The 23370-nt window shown below is 39.1% G+C and overlaps 1 protein-coding gene across 1 annotated transcript in view; it reads left to right on the top strand.

Annotated features, from left to right (window-relative positions):
- Nucleotides 1–23090, top strand: part of PPP4R3A (protein phosphatase 4 regulatory subunit 3A) — a 37069-nt gene extending 13979 nt beyond the window's left edge. Inside the window, exons 5-15 of the mRNA XM_061611969.1 lie at nucleotides 4525–4602; nucleotides 4686–4802; nucleotides 5182–5298; nucleotides 7882–8013; nucleotides 8372–8474; nucleotides 9296–9454; nucleotides 12938–13107; nucleotides 15327–15469; nucleotides 16976–17166; nucleotides 18556–18782; nucleotides 22673–23090. Of these exons, the coding sequence (XP_061467953.1) occupies nucleotides 4525–4602; nucleotides 4686–4802; nucleotides 5182–5298; nucleotides 7882–8013; nucleotides 8372–8474; nucleotides 9296–9454; nucleotides 12938–13107; nucleotides 15327–15469; nucleotides 16976–17166; nucleotides 18556–18782; nucleotides 22673–22771 (1536 nt within the window). The 3' untranslated portion in view covers nucleotides 22772–23090. The remainder of the gene's footprint in view (nucleotides 1–4524; nucleotides 4603–4685; nucleotides 4803–5181; nucleotides 5299–7881; nucleotides 8014–8371; nucleotides 8475–9295; nucleotides 9455–12937; nucleotides 13108–15326; nucleotides 15470–16975; nucleotides 17167–18555; nucleotides 18783–22672) is intronic.
- The last annotated feature ends 280 nt before the right edge of the window (nucleotides 23091–23370 follow it).

The raw sequence follows: 23370 nt of genomic DNA, 5'->3' as shown, positions 1-23370 counted from the left end.
CAGGATTCATCCTTTCAGAACGGGCTATTATTCTTGCAAATTTGATCCAATTCTGTTTAAAAATGTAAAATTATAGGTGCATTGCGATTTTACTATTTTAAATCAATGGGGGAGACAAACCTTTGAAAACGAAGCAATCCTGGAAAGCAGGATTGAACTGAAACAACGTGTGCCCAATATGTGTGTCTTTTGAAGATTCTAGGTTTCAATTTGCAGTTTTAAAATTGTTTTTTGGTTTTGCAAAGGGCAACATAGTGGGAAAGTACAGCTAATGGGTAAAAAGTGAATGGATGCCACGAGAATTTAGGATTTAGAAGCTATATCCCATAAACCCTGGAGTCTTCTAAAAATCTCCTATGTGTTTTGAAAAACAGTTCTATAGCTGTGTGGTTGAAGAGCTTGTTTCCTTGTTTATTTTTAATGAAAACTGGGATTCTTAGAATTTCACAACGATCTGCCTGATTCTCTTGTGTATGCTACCAGCCCTACCTAGAAAGAGATAACTCGGAGAAAGTCGTCGTGATATTTTTGAAAAAGTGGGAGTGTATCACCTGGTGAATGGATCTTGCTAATATTCCCTGTTCAGTCATGGTTTCTAAGATCCTTAATGCATTGTTCATAGTATTTTAGATAATTTGATCATACTCTTCTCCTATGCAGAAAAATGTAAAATGGTATTAAATAAAACATATGTTAGTGTTGTTTATCCAGCAATGTGATTCAGTAGATACTCACTTAGAAATACTACTGCTAGGGCACACTTCCAAGAGGCTTTCCCCTTAATCTTTAAATAATATATATATTTTAAGGACATGATGTTACACCCCATGTCATCTAGTCTGTCTATGTGAATCTGTGCGTTGGCCAATTAGATAGGGGCACTCAAATAAGAACTGGTCTTAATAGTTCCTGTTGGGCTCTTTGTCCTGGCCAGGTAGTGCCTTAAGGTAGGACCCAGACAGATTGGCATTATTTTCCCTCCATGGATCCAGCCATCAAGAGACCTGGTAGACCTGAGTGCATTTTTTTGCTGGGTGTCTACCTTTTGTCACACAGCCCTGGAAGTAACAAACTGTGATGTTAATGTTGGGGCACTTATTTCCCTTTTCTGCAGTGCCACAGCCTGGTGTGCAGTGATGCAGCTGGTCTGGGATGTCAGTGATGCAGCATGCTTTTTTGCATGTAGGCCCTGAGAGCTAGATGCAGGTGCAAGCAGCCGCTACAACTGGCTGATGTGCATAGCGACCTCTGCATCCTTTCCTTTAACACACTAAGCAAAGGACTGTGTCATAGCCTGTGTGTGATTATCCTTGTTACTGTGGTTACTGCGAGCAATGAAAAGAGTGTAAAAGAGAATGCTTGGTATTAGACTCTCTAACATTAAATTTGTGAAATATTTGATACAGCCAGCTGTCTTAAGCAAGCCCCTCAGCCTGCCTATTTCTTAGTAAGGTCTAGACATTGTGCATACACCTCTTGAACTATATAGAGTTTAAAACAATTAACAATGATTTTAAAGAAAGGTAGGATGTTTGGTCTGCAAATGATTTGGACTTAATAACTTCGGGGGTTCAGTGGATTTATTTTAGATATGTCAGCTACCTTATTATGAAAGCACTGGGCATGATCTGAGTACTTTGGCCTAATGGGGATAGAGATGCACCATATTTGGAAATGTTGAAACCATGAGGAAAAAGCATTATTTAGGGAAAAGGGAATTATTGGGAAACCATTTACAAATCTAAGCTTTATGTATTTCTTTAAAGAGCACAAATCATGTTATAAACAACATAACTCCTAAAATAGGACTGTTCAATATATTTAGGGGTGGAGGTAGAACACTTCTTTGGCTTGATCAGAACCACTGGTGGGGTATGTGTGTGCGTTGTTCACTCAAGCAACGAGTAAAACCTAGCTAGTGTTGGGGCACAGTATCTTGCAGCTCTAAAACAACTAAGCATATGTTTTTAGTAGTTAATGAACAGGTATAAATTTAATAAGTTGAAAATAGAAACCATCTGCCTCACCAGTGCAGATGTAATGTTAACTCAGTTTAATCAATTGCCAGTTAAGGTAGTGGGTGCAGGCTGCAGTCTTGGGTACTCTCTTCTCCCTTTTGGGTGTATTCCCCTGATCCTTGCTTTATCATGATTCAGTATTATATCTGACCAATGTAAACCCTTCTTAATACAACATTGGGAGTGTTCTAAAACTAACTTTTAGAACACAAGGAGTCAAAGGAGCAGGGTAAGGGGTTGCTAGAATTGACCTTGGTGTCTGTCTGGCAAGTGCCATCAGAAATATCAACTGCTGAGAGAAGGTTGCAATCCTAACCCCACTTACCTGTGAGTAAGCCCCTTTGAATTCAGTTGGACTTGTATCTGAAAATGACTGTCCTAGCTTTATGCAAAGATAAGTAAAGAAGACAGCTCATATTCTGAAAACATGATGATTCTGAGTATAGCTGTCCTACAGAAGTAGAGAAAGTTGGAAGAAATGTATTGATAAATTTTGCATATAAAGAGATTAGTAGAAGAGAAGAGAACACTAATCACAGGATGCTCCTATTGTAAAAAGTGGAAGAATTTTTTTTTTTTTGGCTCCTTGAAAAGCTGCTCCAGAGGGTTGGGAACCTTCCAGAGCTGCACAGATGGTGGCACTGGGAACTAGAATATTTTATAATTGTGTTTTAAATTGTTTTTAAAATATGTGTTTTAAATTGTATATTTGTTTTAATGTTTTTGATTGCTGTAAACTGCCCAGAGAGTTTCGGCTATGGGGTGGTATACAAATGCAATAAATAAATAAACAAATAAATAAACAAATAGAAGGGGGAATGATTGGAAATAATAGACTCCCTTTGTAATAGACACAGTTGTGGAAGCCCTGTTCATAGAAGGGCTGCTCTGGGTCTGACCCAATTAACTGATAATCATATTCTCTGACCATAACTATGTAACTGTAAAACTTGGGACACATGTAACACTCCCAATCCTTTACCCATTTGGCACTGGCTTTTGATGGCCAGAGCTAAGCTTCTGAGTAGTAATCAGTTTTGGCATGATTCAGCTTGATTTTCATAGATACATTTTTTAAAATATTGAAATATTTCCAGACTTGGGGATGTGGGTGGTGCTCAGAATAAGTTCAGAGCAGGATGTGAAGACCTCAGTGACAGATATTTTTATGGTTGCTGTCTGTTTGTGGGGAGGAAAACATCTTTCATTTTGAGAAAGAACATTGTTAAAAAAATTTTTGCCAAAAACCCAAAAGTTATCAGGAACAAATCCATGTTGCAGAACTTTAGGTATTGAATATTAAATCTAAGAGGTATGTTAACTGAGCAAGTAACAGCTAAAAAACATGAAAATAAACAAGGAATGGTTATGACGTGATTGCTGCGCTTGTTCATGCAGGCTTTGTAACCTAGACTTTGTTTCCAGCACCCATACTGAACAGGTACATAGAGTACAGTGCATAACTGATAACGTTTTATCAGTGGGTGAAATATACACTTAAACTACTATAGTTGAGTTTTGTCATTTCTTAAATATCCTAGTGGGCAGAGTAACTGTGTGTGTGTTGGGGCTCGGGGTTATTTCACTTATTATGTTTCCGATACTTGCCTATGATTTCTATGTAGAAAAGTACACATGTTCCGTGAAGCATGGCATATATACTTTTTTGTGTCCAAGTATAGGGGTGGGCTAACTAATCCATACAGTGGCTTCCTGATCTGATTACTTGTGATGGGAGGGTGAGGGATTTATTTTAGATATTGTATTACACAGGTATTTCCTACAAAAGATTTGTGCATTAATGCTTTATGCACATATACCTGAAATGGCCTAGAATGTGTGTGCATCAGGAGAGAAAGATTCTGTTCCCTACATCTCCTAGGTCTACCTTACCCTCTATGCACTGGATTTTAAATTGGATCTGTTCCGGTTTTACATTCAGCGTAAACACAAGGAGTAAGGGGAAGAAATGTGATCCCTTGTCCTTTTACACAAATTTATGTATATTAGACATAAGCCTGCTAGTGGTCATTCTATGTAACAAAACTTGTATATAGAACAGGAAATGATGAAATGCTTGGAGTCAGTTTTCTCTGGCTTTGGCTTTGATTTGGGCTGTGTATCTACACAGGCCAGGAAAATATGTGGTATTGGGAAACATTCTGAAAAGCTTGAAAATGTGGCATTAAACTTTGTGAATATTTGATCTCTGCTATCAAGACAATTATTTTTACATTCTATGTAGTGTGCAAGTAAGTAGGTGAGTGATATGTTGCTGTTTATGGGTGATATCTCTGGCATCTGAAGTCAGTGGGAGGTTGCTATTGAAAGTTCACACTTAAAGCAAGACTTGCTTTGTATCGTTGTTAAATACAGTGCATACCACCGATATATATCTTTGCTCCTTCAGATGACCTGATTTGTAACAGGTGTGCTTGGTTGGAGAATATACTTTAGACCTTTTGCTTTAATTTGCATGTCTAAACGTAACATTGATATATTATAGGAAGACGAAAAATTTTTGACAGACCTGTTTGCACAACTTACAGATGAAGCTACAGATGAGGAGAAAAGGCAAGAATTGGTAAGAATGTTTTAAGATGTGCTTACTTAAGGCAGTTCCTGCATTCTGTTTCTTGATGAATACACTCTTGTTTTTTGTTTCAGGTAAACTTTCTTAAAGAGTTTTGTGCATTTTCTCAAACATTACAACCTCAAAACAGAGATGCTTTTTTCAAAACGTTGTCTAACATGGGCATTCTTCCAGCACTAGAAGTCATCCTGGTAAGTTTCTGAAGTTTAGTTCTAAACCTTTTCAGCTATTGGGGTATGCTTCGTATCTGTATAGTCTGGTGATTAAATATTAGCAGCTTTTTATTTACCATTTTGGGATACTACTTCACCTAAAGAAAATATGGAAGATGGCAGTACTAAAACATGGACAAACAAAAAGAAAGCAAAGCCTCAAAAACAATACTGGCATATGTGGGGAACTTTAATCATATACAAAATGTCCAAAGTATTTTGGTTTCAACCTTCCTCAGGGACAAAGAATATAATGGAATAGACTATTTCAATAAGGCATTCTTAAAGGTGAGCTAATTAAAACACAGAAATGTAAGTTGTGCTTTTCTGCTATAGTTACTTTTTTTTTTAACTGCAGGGTATGGATGATGCACAAGTGCGAAGCGCAGCTACTGATATATTTTCATATTTAGTTGAATATAACCCATCTATGGTACGAGAATTTGTCATGCAGGAAGCTCAACAGAATGATGATGTAAGTAGGTGGCCCTTAATGTTTTTAAAAATTATGTTTTTATTGTAAAGAATGACAAAATATTTCAACAACTGAAGCTTGGAAATACTTCAGTATTCTTTTACTCGTGTGATTGTATAAACTGATACAGTTTTCTGCACATACAGTACTTGCTCTCTGCAGACCACAGTTTGCACATCAAGTTTTTAAAGTTGTTTTGTTTTAATGTATTTTAAGATGTTTTTATGATGTTTTGATGTGTTTTTAGTGCTCTTATTTGCCGCCCTGGGTTCCTCCTGGGAGGAAGGGTGGGATATAAATCAAATAATAAATAAATAAACGAACAAATAAACAAACAAACAAATAAATAAATGCCAGCCTTGCAGTCTCTTCCCTTTGCCTCAAACACAAATTTCCTTCTTGTTTCCCATGTCAGCTTTAACCATGTTTCAATGTTACATCTGCACTGGCACTAATTATTGTTGAGAATAGCCAAATTTCTGGCAGGGGAGGAACTGGGTGCTTGTTTGCTTCTCTGCCCATCCCCCTTTATGAACAAAAATGCCCGTTCTTCATGCTAAGCATACAAATGTAGGGACTTGCCAGAGGGGAAGAATGAGGGAGCCACTTCGTCTTCTGTGCTCTGTGCAGAGGTGTCCTACTCCATGCCAAGCATAGAAATAGAAGGAGGAACAGTGTGCTGTTTCTCTTCCAGTAACCACAGTCCATGTGCCTACATATAATAACCTTGTTGTCTATGGTGACCATGCAAGTGATTAAATGCAAGCCTGCGTTAAAATATGGTTAAAGCCAGCAAGGAGAGGGGATTCAACTCAGTGAGGGGAAGACATTAAGGTAGTGTTATTTTTGTACTGGGCCAGTGTCTGAAGATTGATTCGCATAATTATCTTCCAGGGATACTCCTTTTTTTGGATTCAGAAACCACTGTGGAAAAATCACTTCAATACACACCTAGGTACAATTTGAAGAAAAAATAACTGGAAATGACAGTATGAAGCAGCCCTAAATCACCTAATATAATTAAGCTATTGTACTGGAATGTCCTTACAACTCTGAACTATTTTTTGTGATATGATTTCAGGTTGTTTTTAACCATTTTAATGTGTTCTTACTGTTAACAAGTTATATACTTGTTATTTACTGTTATTATTGATAACAGTATTGCTTTGAATGATTCAGAGCTTTGTTTTTCCATTAATATATTGAACTTTGGATACATTTAATACAATTTCACATGTTATATTGTTTTCCTTTTAAAAAATCCCACCCACCAATAAAACCATAAAGTGATGCCAGCTGAATTGAGACATCTTGCAACACATTTTTAAAACATCAAGCCAGTTCAGTTATTTAGTAAATAGGATGCAATTTTCCTTTAACGTGCAGTTCAGAGCCTTTTGTAACTAGCAATTATGCTGGACCACCCTAGATGGCCTGAACATAGTTTTGTTCCAGGATCTTCACATAACATGCTGTGACATCATAAGTGAGGCAAGGTTTAGGATCAGCTATATAGTTACAACAAAGCATTAATTTGTCTATAAACTCACTTTCAGCAATGTCACGCTCTATTGGTTTAGATCTAAAGGTGCTTTGCATGGATGAATCTGCCCACACAAGATGGCCCCCAGAATTCCATCAGTTTACCCCTTCTGCTTCAGCCCCCCCACCTCATCCCATGCTGTTCCAGAAGGTTCCTTTATCCTTGTGAGCCAGTTTTTCAAAGGGCCATGGGGGGCTGCATTGGGAAGAAATGGAGCAGGAAAGCCCCATTATGCTTTGTTAGATCTAGATTTTAATACCGTAACTTTGTAAAAAGCAAAACAAAAACCCAAATGTAAAACACTCTTTAAAATTATTTCAATTCCCCCCCCCGTTTCTGGGTTCTGCAGTTATTCAGTGACTACAGATCATCTGTAGCAACAGTGAATGATTTGATCTTCTCCATGTGCATGTCCCTCTTGCCTCCCTCACAGAGCAAGTGCTGGAGAGAAATTACTGCAGCTGTTGCTGAGAACCTTGTCCTCTCTATTCTTTGAATGGGAGAAGACGAGGAAACTTCATCCAGGCCAGTGATGCTCCTATTAAGAACATCCTCCTCTTTTATGCTCACCTACTGGATGATGTATAATATCTCTGCCTTTTTCTGGGTTGGATTCTTGGCGAAAATGCAGAGAAGCTTGATATAGCACAGCCTGATTTGCTTCTACACAAGTAGTCAGCAGTCTGGCAATTCCCTACTCCTCACACAGTAGTGGTTGAAAAGTACATTTGACCCTATCTTAAAGTATTTGGCCAGCATTGGCATAGCTGCTTCAGATATGCCCAAGGATGTGTATCTATCCTATGGGATAGTAGATACTCCCTACCCCTGTGGACAACAGACCATCCCATGTTCTTTGAAAGTTTTCTCAGTTTCAAACACAGTCTGCCATGCAGCATGAGTGGGTGCTGCTACTGAAACAGACATCCGCAGCTTCTGCATAGATCCAGGTTTTTATCTGGAATTGCTTGTTAGTGTGTCTTGTTTTGCATTTTAGTTGTTACTAACCTGTTTGCTATTTAATTTTATTTTTAAACCAGGATATCTTACTCATTAACCTCATCATAGAACACATGATTTGTGATACAGATCCTGAACTTGGAGGAGCAGTCCAGCTGATGGGTCTATTGCGTACCTTGGTGGATCCAGAGAATATGCTAGCTACTGCCAATGTAAGCAAATACTTGTTTTTATTAGTACTAGTATTGTTATTAAATTTACATCCCGCCCTTCCTCCCAGAAGGATCCCAGGGCGGTGAACAATGTACATATGAATGAATGAATTTTATTATTACGTTCATAGACCAGCCAAGAACAACGTACATAAAACTAAACATCTTTTAAAACATTTTTCAAAAAAATCTTTAAAAACAGTTCTAACACAGATGTAGGCTGGAATAAGGTCTCTATTTAAAAGGCTTGTTGAAAGAGGAAGGTTTTCAGTAGTTCTCATAATATACTGTATGTTTTTTTTTTTGTTATTAACTTTGGTTAAAGTGCATTATGTATGGATTTGTTTTTATTCTACAGAAAACAGAAAAAACAGAATTCTTAGGGTTCTTTTACAAACATTGTATGCATGTCCTCACTGCACCGTTATTGGCCAATACTACAGAGGACAAGCCTAGCAAAGGTGAGACTTGAATGTTTTCCAAATGAGTGTATTGCCCTTTAACATGCTATGGGAAGAATTTTTCTTGAAAAGCAGTATACAAATGTATTAAATAAGCTGAATAAATTTCATAGCTAGTGAAATGGCCAGACATGGGTGGAGGGAGAGCTGCTGTATTGCAAGCCAATTGCCTTGTTGCATCCTTATTAGTAAAATGTGAGCCCATTGCCTTGTTGCATCCTTACTAGTAAAATGCAGATCGCTGATCTTCATCAAACAAGTGTTCCAGGTGTAGCACTTTGCATCTCCCCATAATACTAAATGTTAATGTAATTAGGATCTAAGCTCAGTCTACTCCTTCGTGGTGATTCTTACCCCGTTCACTGAGAATCATCCCTATACCTTTGTGCATAACCCTGTCCTTTGCAGTCATCCAGCACTCTTATGTGCTCCCAGCAAATGTGGTTTGAGTGTAAGGGCAGGTGGTAGATCACTGAATGCCTGGATAGAAGGCACTTAGGCTGTGTGTGTCTAGCTTCCCTCCACTTGTGCAAATGGGGCTAGATTGTTCCCTGTGCATTTCATAAAAGACACTGAGAATTAAAGATGCATCTTTCTCACTAGCAAAAGAACTAACCTGGGAGATGGAAGCATGTCTATGTAATGATTTGTCTGTTGTAGATTCAATTGGTATGTTTTGCTTTATATGCTCAACAAATAAGAGAGAAAAACAGCCAAACCTAGCTGGTTTTTGTTTAGGTTGCAGAAAATAAATTAGCAATTATTTTATGTATCAAAAAATCATAAATAAAATATGTATCAACAAATATATTTCATTTTAGATGATTTTCAAACAGCCCAACTATTGGCCTTGATATTAGAGTTACTAACGTTCTGTGTAGAACATCATACATACCATATAAAGAACTACATTATTAATAAGGATATCCTTCGAAGAGTGCTAGTTTTGATGTCTTCAAAGCATGCTTTCTTGGCACTATGTAAGTATTCTCATTTATATGTTGCTCTTCATAAAAATCATATTGGTTTACAAATAATAGTATAAAACATATAATAAATGGTTAATAAAACAAATACAGTTAAAATCCCATAAACCAACTGATCAGCTCCAAGTAGCAGCAGTATAATGTGTATTAATAGAATGTTAAGTAAATCAGTTGTGTGAAGTGTCTGTAAATGGCATCAAGAGGACCCTGAAGTCCTGGATGAAGAGGTGTGTAGGATGCAGATCAAGATATTTCATGAGAATTATTGCAAACCTAATAGTTTTTAAATTATGAGAGAAAATATGAAAAAGCATAGGTTATTGATGTGTCAGCAGTCTGATTTTGATTCCCTTAATCACCATTCTACCACCCTTTTAAAACAGAATGTGACATGTTAGCATTGAAAGTGCATTTGCATTATCTGTCTTTTCAGTATTTCTCTGTCTTTTATTAACATTAAAATCTTAATTAGAATAGAACCCCAGTTGGATAGTTGGGGATTTTTTATAGCTCTTTCTGGAGAATTAAGTCCTACAGAAGAAAAAATTGTGCTGCAGAATACATTCATATGTGGGTCATAATGCCATATTTCAGCCATGCTGCCAAAAAAAGTACCAATGTGAATATTTATTTATTTTTATTAAGACACTTCTATACACTCTTCACCAAAAATGATCACAGGGAGATTTATAACAAAATAAGGCAATAGAAAACATGATAACCAAGAATGTTAACTTAAAATGGCTTCACTTTTTTGTCCAGCTTTTAGAGGCATATAAAAGTTGAATTTTTACCTTGTGTGTAAAGTGGGGAGTGAGATGCACTTTTGTGGGGAGGTCATTCTATAGGTTTAGAGCCAGCACCAAAAAGGCTTCCATGGGCCCACACTGCATCTTATTTAACAACCAGCAGGAGTGCTTCATCTGCTGAACATGCATGGACAGGCTGATATGGAAAAAGGTATTCTCTCAAGTATTTGGGTCCCAGTTCTTTCAGGGGCTTAAATATCAACATAGGTATCTGGAATTGGATAACTGGCAACCACTGCAGCTGTTTGAGAATAGCAGCTATATGTGACCAACTTGCTGTTCTCATGAACACTTTGGCTGCTGCGTTCTGCTGTAGCTGCAACTTCTTGATTTTCTTCAAGGGCAGCCTCACATAAAGCATATTGCAATAGTTTGTCCTGGAGGTTACCAGAGCATTGATAACTGTAGCCTGGCTGTCCCTGCCCAGAAAAGGCCATAGTTGATGCACCAACCACAGTTGGTTGTAGGCACTCCTTGCCACTGAGCCCACCTGGGCCTTCAAGGGGAACGCAACCTTGCCTAGATAGAACAGGCTATTCCACCAATCCAGGACCCAGAAACCACACACCCACAGGACCTCAATCTTCCCTGGATTCAGTTTCAGTTTATTAGTGCACTTTTAGCCCATTTTTGCCTCCAGGCACTGGTTCACAGCCTGTGCAGCCTCTCGTGATACTGATAGAATCGAAAGGAGAGCTGGGTATTATCAGCGTATTGATAATACTTTTCTTCAAATTCTGTGATGCCTGCTCCCAGTGGCTTCATATAGTTATTAAACAGCAACCCCATGGGGCTGATCAGAAGTCATCCAATAGTACTTTCTAGAACCACCCTCAGAGATGGGAGCAGAACCACCACAAAACAATGCCCCCAACTCCTTAATCCAGAAAGAGTTCAGAAGGATACTGTGATCAATGATATCATTGCAGCTGCACATTCAGTGCAGTGGGTCCAAGCCTGTAGAACTTCCTCCCACTTGAGATTAGACAGACACCCTCTTTGTTGAACTTTAAGGTGCACTTTCTTAGGCATTTTAAGGTAGTGTTTGGTTTTATGATAATTTTTTTGTTTAATTTTCTATATGGTTTGTTTTTATTTACACCACTTAGAAATGCAAATGATTAAGTGGTGTAAAAACTTCTAAAGCCACTGAGAGATCAACAGGATTACATTCCCCCCATCTGTCTCCCAACAAAGGTCATCGAGCAGGGCACCCAAGGCAGTTTTGGTCCCCAAATCAGGCTTGAAGTCGGATTTAAATGGTCTGGATAATCTGTTTCATCTAAGCACGCCTAAAGCTGCTGTACCACCATCTTCTCAAGCATATTGCCCAAGAAGGGGTATTGGTAACCAGGCAACAGTTGTCAAGCACTTCTGGATCTAGGGATGTCGTTTTAAGGAAGGGACAAACTGCCTCCCCCTCCTGCAACAAAGCATTAATCATTCCCTGGACTCACTTGATCACTCCCTTTCTGCTTGATTTTATTAGTCAAGGAGGTCAAAGAGACGTAGTAGGGTGGATTCATTCCAGCAGCTTGGCCATATCGTGAGGCTTCAGTAATTGAAACTGATGCGACAACATAGCCCTCAATGGTCCAAACAGTAGTAGTTAATTCTGAATGAATTCAAGAGTCCCCCCCCTGCACAGTTTGGATGCAATTAATAGTTCAGGAGTGCCCAGCAATTGGGGCATTTACATATAGACTTAGAGGCACAGGTACAGCTGCATGGCACCTCCACATGAGCCAAGCCTGATAATGGACAAAGTAGTTTTGCACATTCCCAAGGAGCCGCTGCGTGTCTGAACCCAAAACATTTACCTCCTTTTTTTTTATAGGAGGGTTAGCCAGTGTGGTGTCTCCAGTTCTGTTGGATTGCAAGTCTCATCAGTCCCAGCCAGCATGACCAATGGATAGTGATGATAGGAGTTGTAGTCCAAAGCATTTGGAACATTGGCCTCATCACACGTCATGGTAAGCCAAACTATGGCTTAACACACTGTACAAACATGCTGGCTTCTTGAGCTCACACCCGATTTACTCCTCCCTGGTCCTTTTAGCACAATAGCTAAACCCAAGGTTTAGTTTAGCATGCCCAAATCCAGATTTATGGTTAAGCTGTCTCCTCTTTACCCATTTCCTGTAGCCCAGGTTTTACCCTATGGTTGCAGATCATGGTTAAGGAGGAGAGACTTTAACTTTGATCCTGGGTTCAGATGACACACTAAACCAAAGTTCGACTTAGCTGCCACGCTGCACTGCTGAAATGACCGGGGATAAGAAAAGCAGATGTGAACTCTTGTCCAGGAGACAGCACATTCATGCAGTCCTGGTAAGCCATAATTTGACTTAATGTGCAAACCAGGGCACTGGCTATCCCTGTTTTACAGTATAATCTACAACACACTGACTTTTCTTTTTTTAATAATGAGTTATTGAATATTGAGGCTTCTGTGTGGTACTGTGGCAGCCCTTTATTTGTATATTTCTCTGCTCACCTTCAGTGTCCTTGTTTCCTTTTTGCCGTATTGTTTTATACTACTTTCTCACATAAATGAGTTGTGAATTACTTAATCCGTGGTTGTTCTATTAAAGTTGAGATCCTGTGGGCATTGGTTTTGAAACACAAATGTGAAAATTGCTTTAAAATAATCATTTGTCTTCATTAGGTGCCCTGCGTTTTAAAAGAAAGATAATTGGGTTGAAAGATGAATTCTACAACCGCTATATAATGAAAAGCTTTTTGTTTGAGCCAGTGGTCAAAGCATTTCTCAACAATGGATCCCGTTATAATCTGATGAACTCTGCTATTATTGAGATGTTTGAATTCATTAGAGTGGTGAGTACTTCTTTCTAAGGAAGGGTGGATGTTAACCCTGGTGTAGATGTCAGTATCAAAAAAACTCTTCTCTGAATGTACGTACAGGAAGGATTTATAGATAAAGTAAGATAGATCCAAGCATCTCTGTTGAGAGAGAGAAACAGAGAACAAGAAAGTAAGCTTGGGACATGTTGAGTAGAAGGCAGTGGTTCATCCAGGCAGAAATATTTATTTATTTATTTATTGGTAGCCTCATAAGTTCTCTAGCTGGCATGCAACAGTTGCCTTTTAAAACATAACTGCAAATAGTACAATCAGATTGAACACTAAGAACCAGACCAACACAGAGAGTAAAATCTAATGCTAATGACAGTCTAATCACATTAATCCACTGAAGTGCCAAGACAACTTCACAAAAGCTAAAAACAAATCAGCTACCATCAATTTTTTTACCAGCTAATTATTTTTGGAAGATGTTTTAAAAATATCAAATTGATGTTAAAAGGCCAAGGGAATAAAAATGTATTTTCTTGGTGCTGAAAAGACATTCACATATAGGTACCAGGCAGGCCTCTGTGGAGTGTGTTCGCCAACAAAAACAGGGCCACCTACCAGGTTGCCTCTCCCACAGCCACTCTCCACATTTCAGATTAAGGGGGCACTCAAAGAAGAGCCTCTCTGTCGATTATCTTAACCCACAGGTAAGGTACATATGGGCAGAGGTATTCCTTTAGATACCAAAGTTCCAAGCTGTGCAGAAATGTTGAAAGAGGTTAGTACTTGACAATTCCCATCACATTCATAGTGACTGAAGCAAGATAATTGGTGCTGTTTCTTAGGGAAACATGTTTATGGTCAGTCTTGTTCAGAATTTGGATTTATGTAGGAAGAACACTGTTTTAGTGAGGGAAATTACTATGAATTGGAATATTTTGTGCCATTACTTTTGATAAATACATAGAAGTGGAAAATATGGAAATCTACTAGATTGACAAGGTTCAGAAGATTGTGCCCAGCTCCCCCCTCCCCAAAAAATAGAATCCTCCAAAAAGTCTAGATTATAGTGTACTACAAGCAAAGAACACAAGTGAATAAAATGCAGCACTTAGGTTTTCCTTTGTGTTAAGGCAAATTGTTATCTCTTAACTCCTCAGGTGGAGTAGTGGTGGCCCATTGTGGGCCACTACTGCTGAAGCACCAGGGTGTTGAAGATGAAGATTTGTCCTGGATCCTGGTGCAAACTCTCTCTTTAAGATAAATGATTGCAAGTTGAAAATTGTTTGCAAGGTTGTATTGTAATCTTGTTCAAAAATGTAGCAATACTTAAGCATAAGTATTTTGAGCAAAAATAAAATTAGCATCTTCTGACTAACAGATACCTGGCTGGACATCCTGCTCAAAAACTTAGTGGAGTTAAGAACAGACTTGTGCTAGTTGTGAGCTGTTTATGAAAATATACTACTGGTCATCTTTTGCATACGCACAGTCCTATTCACATTGTGCATAGTGTAACATCAGAATGAGATCATGACACTTCTTCCATGAACTGTAACATTGCCAGTTGCAATTTTCAAGTCATGGAAGAAAAGTGATAACAGCTGTTTTTGCAAAACTTGGCCACTAGCATATCATCAGATTCAACTCCTGAGTCATAGGTCTAGCTCTAGTTTGCATCTCAGGATTTTAAAAAAGATTTTCCGAAGGATGTTGAACCAAACTTTTTTTTGCAATTACAGTAGGGCCCCGCTTTCCGGCATTCCGCTGATGCGGCAGCTTTCAATCGGGAAATTCCCCGTTTTAAAGCCCATTTTGCGTCATTTTTGCATCATTTTTGCACGACGCAACCCGTTAAAGTCAATGGGTTCTGCTTTACGGCGATTTCCGCTTTACAGCAGGGGCCTGGTGCCTAACCCGCTGTATAAGCGGGGCCCTACTGTAGTAGCTTTTTCAATCTGTTTACTATTAACTATAGATAATACTTTCTAAACACCAACAGTGCATGAGAGACTGGTTAAAAACATGATTCTTCCTAAAATTTTACATTTTCACTTGCTGTATTTTCTGTAGCGACAGCCACATTTACCTAATGCTGCTTAATAATTGGTTGGTTGGATGGGAAAACCTCACTAGAGAACAAACTAGAATAATCCCCTTAGCATTTTAAGAGAATCTTCATGGTTTTTCTATGCTTCTACTTTTTAATATTTTTAATTGGGAAAAATAATTTTATTTTCTAGGAAGACATAAAATCCTTAACAGCTCATGTAATTGAGAATTACTGGAAAGCACTAGAAGATGTAGATTATGTGCAGACATTCAAAGGTTTGAAATTGCGTTATGAACAACAAAGGGAAAGACAAGATAATCCCAAACTTGACAGGTTAGTGGACACAAATTGTTGTTAGCTTTTTCATAAAAGATTTTCCTATTGAGGAGAAATTAGGGAAAAATTGGACAGTACACTTCGGGTCTGTTGCTCAAATGTCTGCTTTTAATGGTCAGCTGAGTGACATTTTAAAGTGAAGCTGTGTCGTACTATGTTGCAAAGATTTTTTAATTAAGTAGGCTTATCATACAGGGAATATACGTCACCATACGGTTGACCCAAATCTTCTCTAAATGGATGACTATAACACAAATGCATTTTTCCCAATGTCAAAAAACAAAAACAAAAGAACCATAAAGCCCTGGAATCTGTCCTGTAATGCAGTACCAGATAGGGCTAAAAGAGTATACTGCTGACTACCAGTTGCATATTGCAGGTGTACGTTGTATGCATATCAAAATTTTGCAAATCACTTGGGAAATCCCCTCACTGTCCAGATCATGCTGCTAAAATGCATTACTTGTGATTAGATTTGCATAAATTCATCTCTAAGGCAAGAAACCCATCAGGCTGGATCCAGGCTACATGTGGGTAGAGCTCTGTCTACAGCACATTCCCATAGGAGCAAGGGTGGGGAAGTGATTTTTTCCTGATTTTTCCACCTTTCTTCTGCAGCCCCTCCTGGCCATTCCAGAATAATGTGGGAGATGGTGCTGGGGGCTGAAGGAGGAATCTGCATAAATCGCACCCCACCTTCCTCCATCAGGAACATTTTTGTCCATTCCACAAACAGAAAGCACATCCTCTCAGCCAACTTTTATCATCGTAAAAAAATACTCTTTCAGACTATTTCTGTTTTCAAATCTAACTTGTGAAGAGGAAGATACAAATGAAAACAAGTATGCATTAATACTAGTTTATTGATAACCATACTCACATTCATTCCTTTTGGTCTTTGGGGAAAAAAACTTTGGTGCAAAGTTCTTTAGAACATGTTTTAATATTCTATTTAGATGGATTTTCATCGTAAAAGTACATTGTGAAGCTCTGTGTATTTTGTTGTAGATTTATAAGTATAAAGTATAAATGTATTTTATATATTTATACTTTATACTTACAAGTAGTGTAATTGATCTCAGTGCATCTTTGTCTCCTGTATCTGGGTTGTGTAAGCGATTTCCAAACTTCAGAATGAATACAGCTTACACCTACAATATGCAGCTGGTGGTCAGAATTGCCCTATTCTTACATTAATCACCTGCAATAGAAAGTCATACCAGAGGTGAGAGGGGAAAAAAGGCAGGGAAACAGGGTCAGGAACACACACCTAATTGAATAGGTGCATCTTCATGCTCATGTGGCTTTAGCTTAATGCTAAAACACATCCGCTGCTTGCGTAGTGAGTCCTAGTGTGTTAGATTCTAAAAGGTTTTCTTTAGGGATTGTATCATGTAGTTGAGTGTGAGAAATGTATGAGTTTTAGCATGTTACTCATGTTTTTACTTTGTAGCTTTAGCAATAATATATAAAAAATGGCTTGAAAAAAATCCTTTTCCATAGCATGCGTTCCATCTTGAGAAATCATAGATATAGGAGGGATGCAAGGACCTTGGAGGATGAGGAAGAGATGTGGTTTAACACTGATGAAGATGATATAGAAGATGGAGAGGCTGTGGTGCCACCCTCTGACAAAAGTAAAAATGAAGAAGATATTATGGATCCTATAAGTAAATTTATGGAAAGAAAAAAATGTAAGTAACTGAGCTGGTGGGGAGAGAGAGAATGACTTTAATTTTGATTTAAATAGATTTAGCTACATTAGGGCTATAGCGAGGGGTAGAGCATCGGCTTTGCATGCAGAAGGTCCTGATTCATTCCCTGGCATCTCCAGGTAGGGCTGGAAATATTCCCTGCATGAAACTCTGGAAAACTCTTGCCAGTCAGTGTAGACCACTGGTCTTCAGCCATGGGTCCCCAGATTTGTTGTTGTTGTTGTTGTTGTTGGACTACAACTCCCATAATCCCCAGCCAATTTAGTGAATGGTCAGGGATTATGGGAGTTGTAGTCCACAACAACTGGGGACCCAAGGCTGAAGAATTCTGGTGTAGACGATACTGAACTAGATGCACTGGGTCTCACTCTGTATAAGGCAGCTTCCTGTGTTCCTGTTTGGGGAGCTTTTAGTGCAGGGATAGCCTTCAGATGTTGCAGGACTAAAACTTCTACTATCCCAACCTTTGGCCAGTGAAGGCTGTCCATCAGAATGAATGGGGCGCTGGTCCACCACCCTTACTCTTCTTTCAGCCAATCTGCTCCTGCCTGCCCTCTTCCTTTCAACTAGTTGAAGGGGCGACACTGCCTGTTAGCTTCTTTCTCTTTAGTCTCCGTATTGCCCTTATAGAACTCAGCAGGGAGGGGGATGGGAACAAAGCTAAAATTAATTGGCTCTGCACTCATTGGTTCTTGCTCCACCTATTGTTGGTCTCCCTGACTTTTGCTCTACCAATCCCAGTGGGCACTACCTACCACTGCCATTGTTAGTTGGACTCCAGCAATAGTTTGAGAACTACAGGTTCCCCACCCCTTCTTTAATGTACACACAACTACTTTTTATATCAAAGGCCAGTGTAGGCAACACTCACAGTCGATAACCACAATTAAGGGACTAGACCATGGGTTTTATCCCTCCAGTACAAATCCTTTCTGTCCTTCCTCCAATGGCCTATGTGATGTAAGGTGTGGAGCAGGTAAAGATGTGGCTGAGCTGATGGGTTTGCAGGTACCACTTCATAGCTTTTTAAATAATATTTTACTGATTTCAGGAAAAAGACAAAAGGAAACAATAATATACCACTTTATAGTTTGATTGGCAGTATCAGTGCTTTGTCAATACTGACAATCAGATATATATGCATGCATAGATGGGCGTTTAGTTGTGCTGCATATGCACTCACACAATCTAAGCACAGAGCTGCCTCATGTATTTTCTAGAAATCAATAATAAATTTAAGTGCAATAATAAAGTGGCACTAAAATAAACAGCAATGTAATAGAAGTGTGATGATGTTACTCTTTGTGTCTTAAGCCTATTGTATTTCCCAGTAGAACTTTATTACAGCTGTATTGTTTTAAATTTCAGTTAAAGAAAGTGAAGAAAAAGAGGTCCTTCTGAAAACTAATCTTTCAGGTCGCCAGAGCCCAAGTTTTAAACTTTCCTTCTCTAGTGGTACAAAGGCTAATCTCACTAGCCAGTCATCTGCAAGTAATTTGCATGGGTCTCCTGGGTCACCAGGTTCTCCTGGGTCACCGGGATCTCCTGGATCGGTTTCTAAAAGCACATCGCAGATGGCAGCTATAACTACCAAGGTATTCTATTCACTTGAACCAAATCATGCTGTTACCAAAAGTGTATTTCACCAGATAGCCAATCCCCAAATCTGCCATTTGCATAATCTATAGTTCATTTGGGTGGAGTTTCTCTCTCTCTCTCTCTCTCTCTCCCTCTCTCTCTCCCCCTTCCCTTTAATCTGGTCCATATTTAAAAGTTAAGGAGCGTTATTTGTGTACATATTTTTAAAATATTTACACAGAACATACGGCTGTAGACAGTGCTATAGCATGCTTTATAAATACATAGTTTTAGGGCAATTCACCTGATATTTCTTAACTGAAAGGTTTGATTGATTGATTGATTGATTGATTGTATTTGTATAACGCCCCATAGCCGAAGCTCTCTGGGCGGTTTACAGTAACTAAAAACATTAAAAACAAATATACAAATTTAAAACACATCTTTTAAAAACAATTAAAACACAATTTAAAATATTTAAAACAATTTAAAAAACACATGCTGAAACGCCTGGGAGAAGAGGAAAGTCTTGACCTGCTGCTGAAAAGAGAACAGTGATGGCGCCAGGTGCACCTTGTCATGGAGATCATTCCATAATTTGGGGGCCACCACTGAGAAGGCCCTCTCCCTTGTTGCCACCCTCTGAGCTTCCCTCGGAGTAGGCACCTGGAGGAGGGCCTTAGATGTTTATCATAGTGTACGGGTAGGTTCGTATCGGGAGAGGTGTTCCATTAGGTATTGTGGTCCCAAGCCATGTAAGGCTTTATAGATTAAAACCAGCACCTTGAATCGAGTTCGGAAACATACAGGCAGCCAATGCAAGCGGGCCAGAATTGGCTTTATATGTTTGGACCGTCTGGTCCCTGTTACCAGTCTGGCTGCTGCATTTTGCACAAGCTGCAGTTTCCGAATCGTCTTCAAAGGCAGCCCCACATAGAGTGCATTGCAGGTTTTGTGAGTATTGCTATAGTTTTGTCCATTTGGACTCTTAACAGGGTTGTTTGGGCATTACTTTTGCCCCTCCTATACATGGAGCAAGACTGGGATCAGTCAACTCGGAGACAGAGCTGGTTATTATATCAACAGGATTCATTCTGTTCTAGGTCCAAGTGTAAACACTTAATATAAGCCATATCTTAATCATAAAAATAGTGGCATCCTTATAAACTATGGCAACACAGCCTCCTTGCCCTATGCTGCTTCTAGACAGAATACTTGACTGGCAACTGTCTCTGTATAGGTGAGGGATGGGGAATCTGTTTGGCTCCATGGACTAGTTCTTTATCTGGATTGGCCCTGTGGGCCAAATTTGACATTATATAATTGTGACATCAGATGATTGACAGGTGGGGTTTCACACCTACCTGTCAAAATCCCTGGCATATGGTTCCCAAGAGCCCGATTGCTGGCTGGCGGGCACTAGGGTACCACAGCGCAAGGGGCATTGCTAGCCCTATGTGCAGTGCCATGGGAACTGCCAGTCACAAGGCTGACAAGAGGTTCTTTTCCCACTCTTCCCCTCCCCCCTGGGAGAGAGAGAAGCCTGCATTTTAAAAGTTTTCTTTGACTGTGTGCCTGTTCCCTCATGGGAACAAGCCCACGCATGTAAACTGAGCAGAATTTAACACCTGTTCATTGGCATCTGCAAAGCAGGGGTTAAATTCTACTCAGTTGGGATGTGCAGGGTTGTTCCCAGGAGGGAACCGACAAGCCTTTAAAATGTAGGCTTTTTCCTCAGGAGAGGGGAAAGAACCGCTTTGCAAGCCCTATTACCTATGATTGGCACTTCCCAAACTTTTAATTTTCCCCTCCATCTGGGAGACGTGTGCATCCAAACAGCAGAATTCAACCCCTGCTCAGCACACACTTCTCAGCAAGAGGGGAGAAATAAATGCTCTGACAGCCCTATGATCAGCACTTATCACTCCCCCCCTCCCTTGGAGGCTTTCTTTGGCTGCACGCACTTATTTCCTACTGGGGACCAGTGCATGCAGCCAAACAGCAGAATTCAACCGCCACTCGTCAGCTGATGAGGAAGGGCTAAATCTGCTGGGAAAAGGCACCAGCAGCCAATGCAGAATCAAACCTCGCCTTCCCACCCATCAGCTGATGTCACAAGTGACACCAGCTAATTGGCAGGTGGAGGGTTTTTTGAGGGGAAATTGTCTTGCAGGTCAACTTGGACTGCCTGGCAGGCCGAGATTCGCCTGTGGGCTGAAGGTTCCCACTCCTGATGCAGATACTCCAACCAGCATACATACCAGGTTAGTCCCCCTCCTCTAAAATGAAACCACAGTTAATAGTGTTCAGTGGGAGTTGTGGTCTGGGAAGAGGACCAGAATAGGGGAAAGTTCTAAACTGCATTCCCTGGTATTGGCCTTTCGCTTTCCCACTGCCATGCCATCCGTGATGTGCATTGCAGCACCATTGACCAACATGATTACCAGATCCTGAAACAAAATGCACCTAAGTGTCTGTCTACTTCCATCAATGATCAGAACCCTACACAGCCTGAAAAATGATGCCCTTTCTTAAGGGAAAACCACTTGGACTTCCATATATACATAACTTACGTGTTCTAGTTGTTCGCATTTGACCGGTTACCTTTCTTCTTATCTCAGAATAAATTTTGTACTTAATGTTTTCCTGGGGCAACTTCAGAAACCAAGTACCTCAAAACAGCAACTGTTCTCTCAAAAATTAATCCCCTTGCATAGATCTCCTTTGCAGAGAGACTTTTTTCCTTTTTTTAAGGCTATGTTTGCATCTGCAGTTCTCTTGCAGTGTCATTTTAGTTGGGCATTGTTTCTAAAAAGCAGGAAGTGTTTTCTAGAGCTTTATAGGTGGTGATGAGGTTAGGAGAAATGAGCCTTGTCTTTTTAGTATTCAGCCAAGTATTGCTAAGCCCAAGCCTAGATGCTAAATACTTCTACACTTATGAAGTTCACTTCAGCTGCTTGCATATTTTGAATTAAAGGATACTTCCTCTAAATTGCCACCCACATAAAATGCAGTATTGTATAAAGTGAAGCATCCTGCCTAGTCTTTCTTCCAAAAAGCTCAAGGCAGCATACATAGGTTTATTTTTATTGTTGCAGTGAAACCTGTGAGTAGGTTAGGTTGAGAGAAAATGACTGGCCCATGGTCTTAAAATGAAGTACATGACTAGTGGGGAATTGAACCTTGGTCACTCAGTCTAACCACTACATAAAGCTTGCATCTACTGGATGCGCACTTTACTGCGATTGCTTTTAATGATTGCAGCATTAGAATGTGTACTTTAAAGTCCATCAAAAATGTTAGATCTTTATCTCTGAAAATCTGTGATCGTGTCAACCCACTAAATTTTTTAGTAACATTTGATAGTGTATTTGTTCATGTACTCGGGGGGGGGGGAGGCTGTGTGCATAATCTATACATGTAAAATGTCATCCTATATCTTTTCCCAGAACAACCCTTTGTATTTCTTGTTGCCAACATTATTTGTTAATCTTTGCTTGAGTAACACTTATTCCTTAGTATTCCTTTTCATATGTTGAGCCAAGTATGGCTGCTTATTGATAATTCAGCATGGGAAGAACATAGAAGAGTTGTAGCTGCTTATTTCTAAGTATCATGTCCCCTAATTGTTGGCAACAGTCATCTAAATATCTATGGCAGTTAAGATAAAAAACATTTTGCACAAAACAGGAGTTAATAACTCTAGATGGCCATGTATTTTGTTTATAGTTTTGTTCTTGAATATTATAATTTGTGAACAATGCATATTTTTGTGGGTGTTTCCATATATATTAAATTACCATAGTTTTAAATGGAAGAGACCACATCATTAAATTATTCTAAGTCCATTTGAAGGATGAAACTCTGGAATAGCTAATGTTTGTAAATCTTTTCCTTTTTTTTTTAGGGAGGTCTAGTGGGCCTTGTAGATTATCCTGATGATGATGATGAGGATGATGAAGAAAGCCTACCTTTGTCACAGAAAGCAAAACTAGAGTCCTCATAATGACAGCTCTGAAAATTGAAATTGGTTGGGGGATAAACTAGGTTTCCAGATGGGAGAATTAAAAACTGTAATTTCTAGTGAATTACTGTGTGAAACACAGATCAACTTTTAAAACAAGGATTTCTGCTAGTCAAGTGCCAATTTGAAGGAGCAGAAGAAGAGGAAATACTACACTTTATGGAAAAGACATGCCTTTAACCTCTCCAGCTTGGACCATGCATTGCCCTTTTCTCAGGGAAGGAAACGGATATATATAAATATATATATAAGTATATATAAGTATATATATATATATATATATATATATATATATATATAATAAGTATATATAAGTATATATATAAAGCCAACAGGGCAGGAGTTTTGGTAGTGGAACTCTGGATTGGCTGTTCAGTTTGTTACAATCAAAATATGCTTTCTTGGACCATGTACAAGACTTTGAAGAAAAGGCTTTTTGCCCTGATTCTTCACTAGCTAAGAATGCCAGCAGTTTCTTTGTACAAAGAGACCTGCCTTTGAAACCATACATTCTGAACATTTTAGTCGAGCTACAACAGGTTTTAAAAAAACTCTTTGGGGGAGGGCTGAACATAAGTTTC

The sequence above is a fragment of the Rhineura floridana genome, chromosome 2, assembly GCF_030035675.1.
Source record: "Rhineura floridana isolate rRhiFlo1 chromosome 2, rRhiFlo1.hap2, whole genome shotgun sequence".
Lineage (NCBI taxonomy): Eukaryota > Metazoa > Chordata > Lepidosauria > Squamata > Rhineuridae > Rhineura > Rhineura floridana.
Note: the sequence above shows the minus strand (reverse complement) of the source record. Positions and strands in the feature narration are given on the sequence as shown.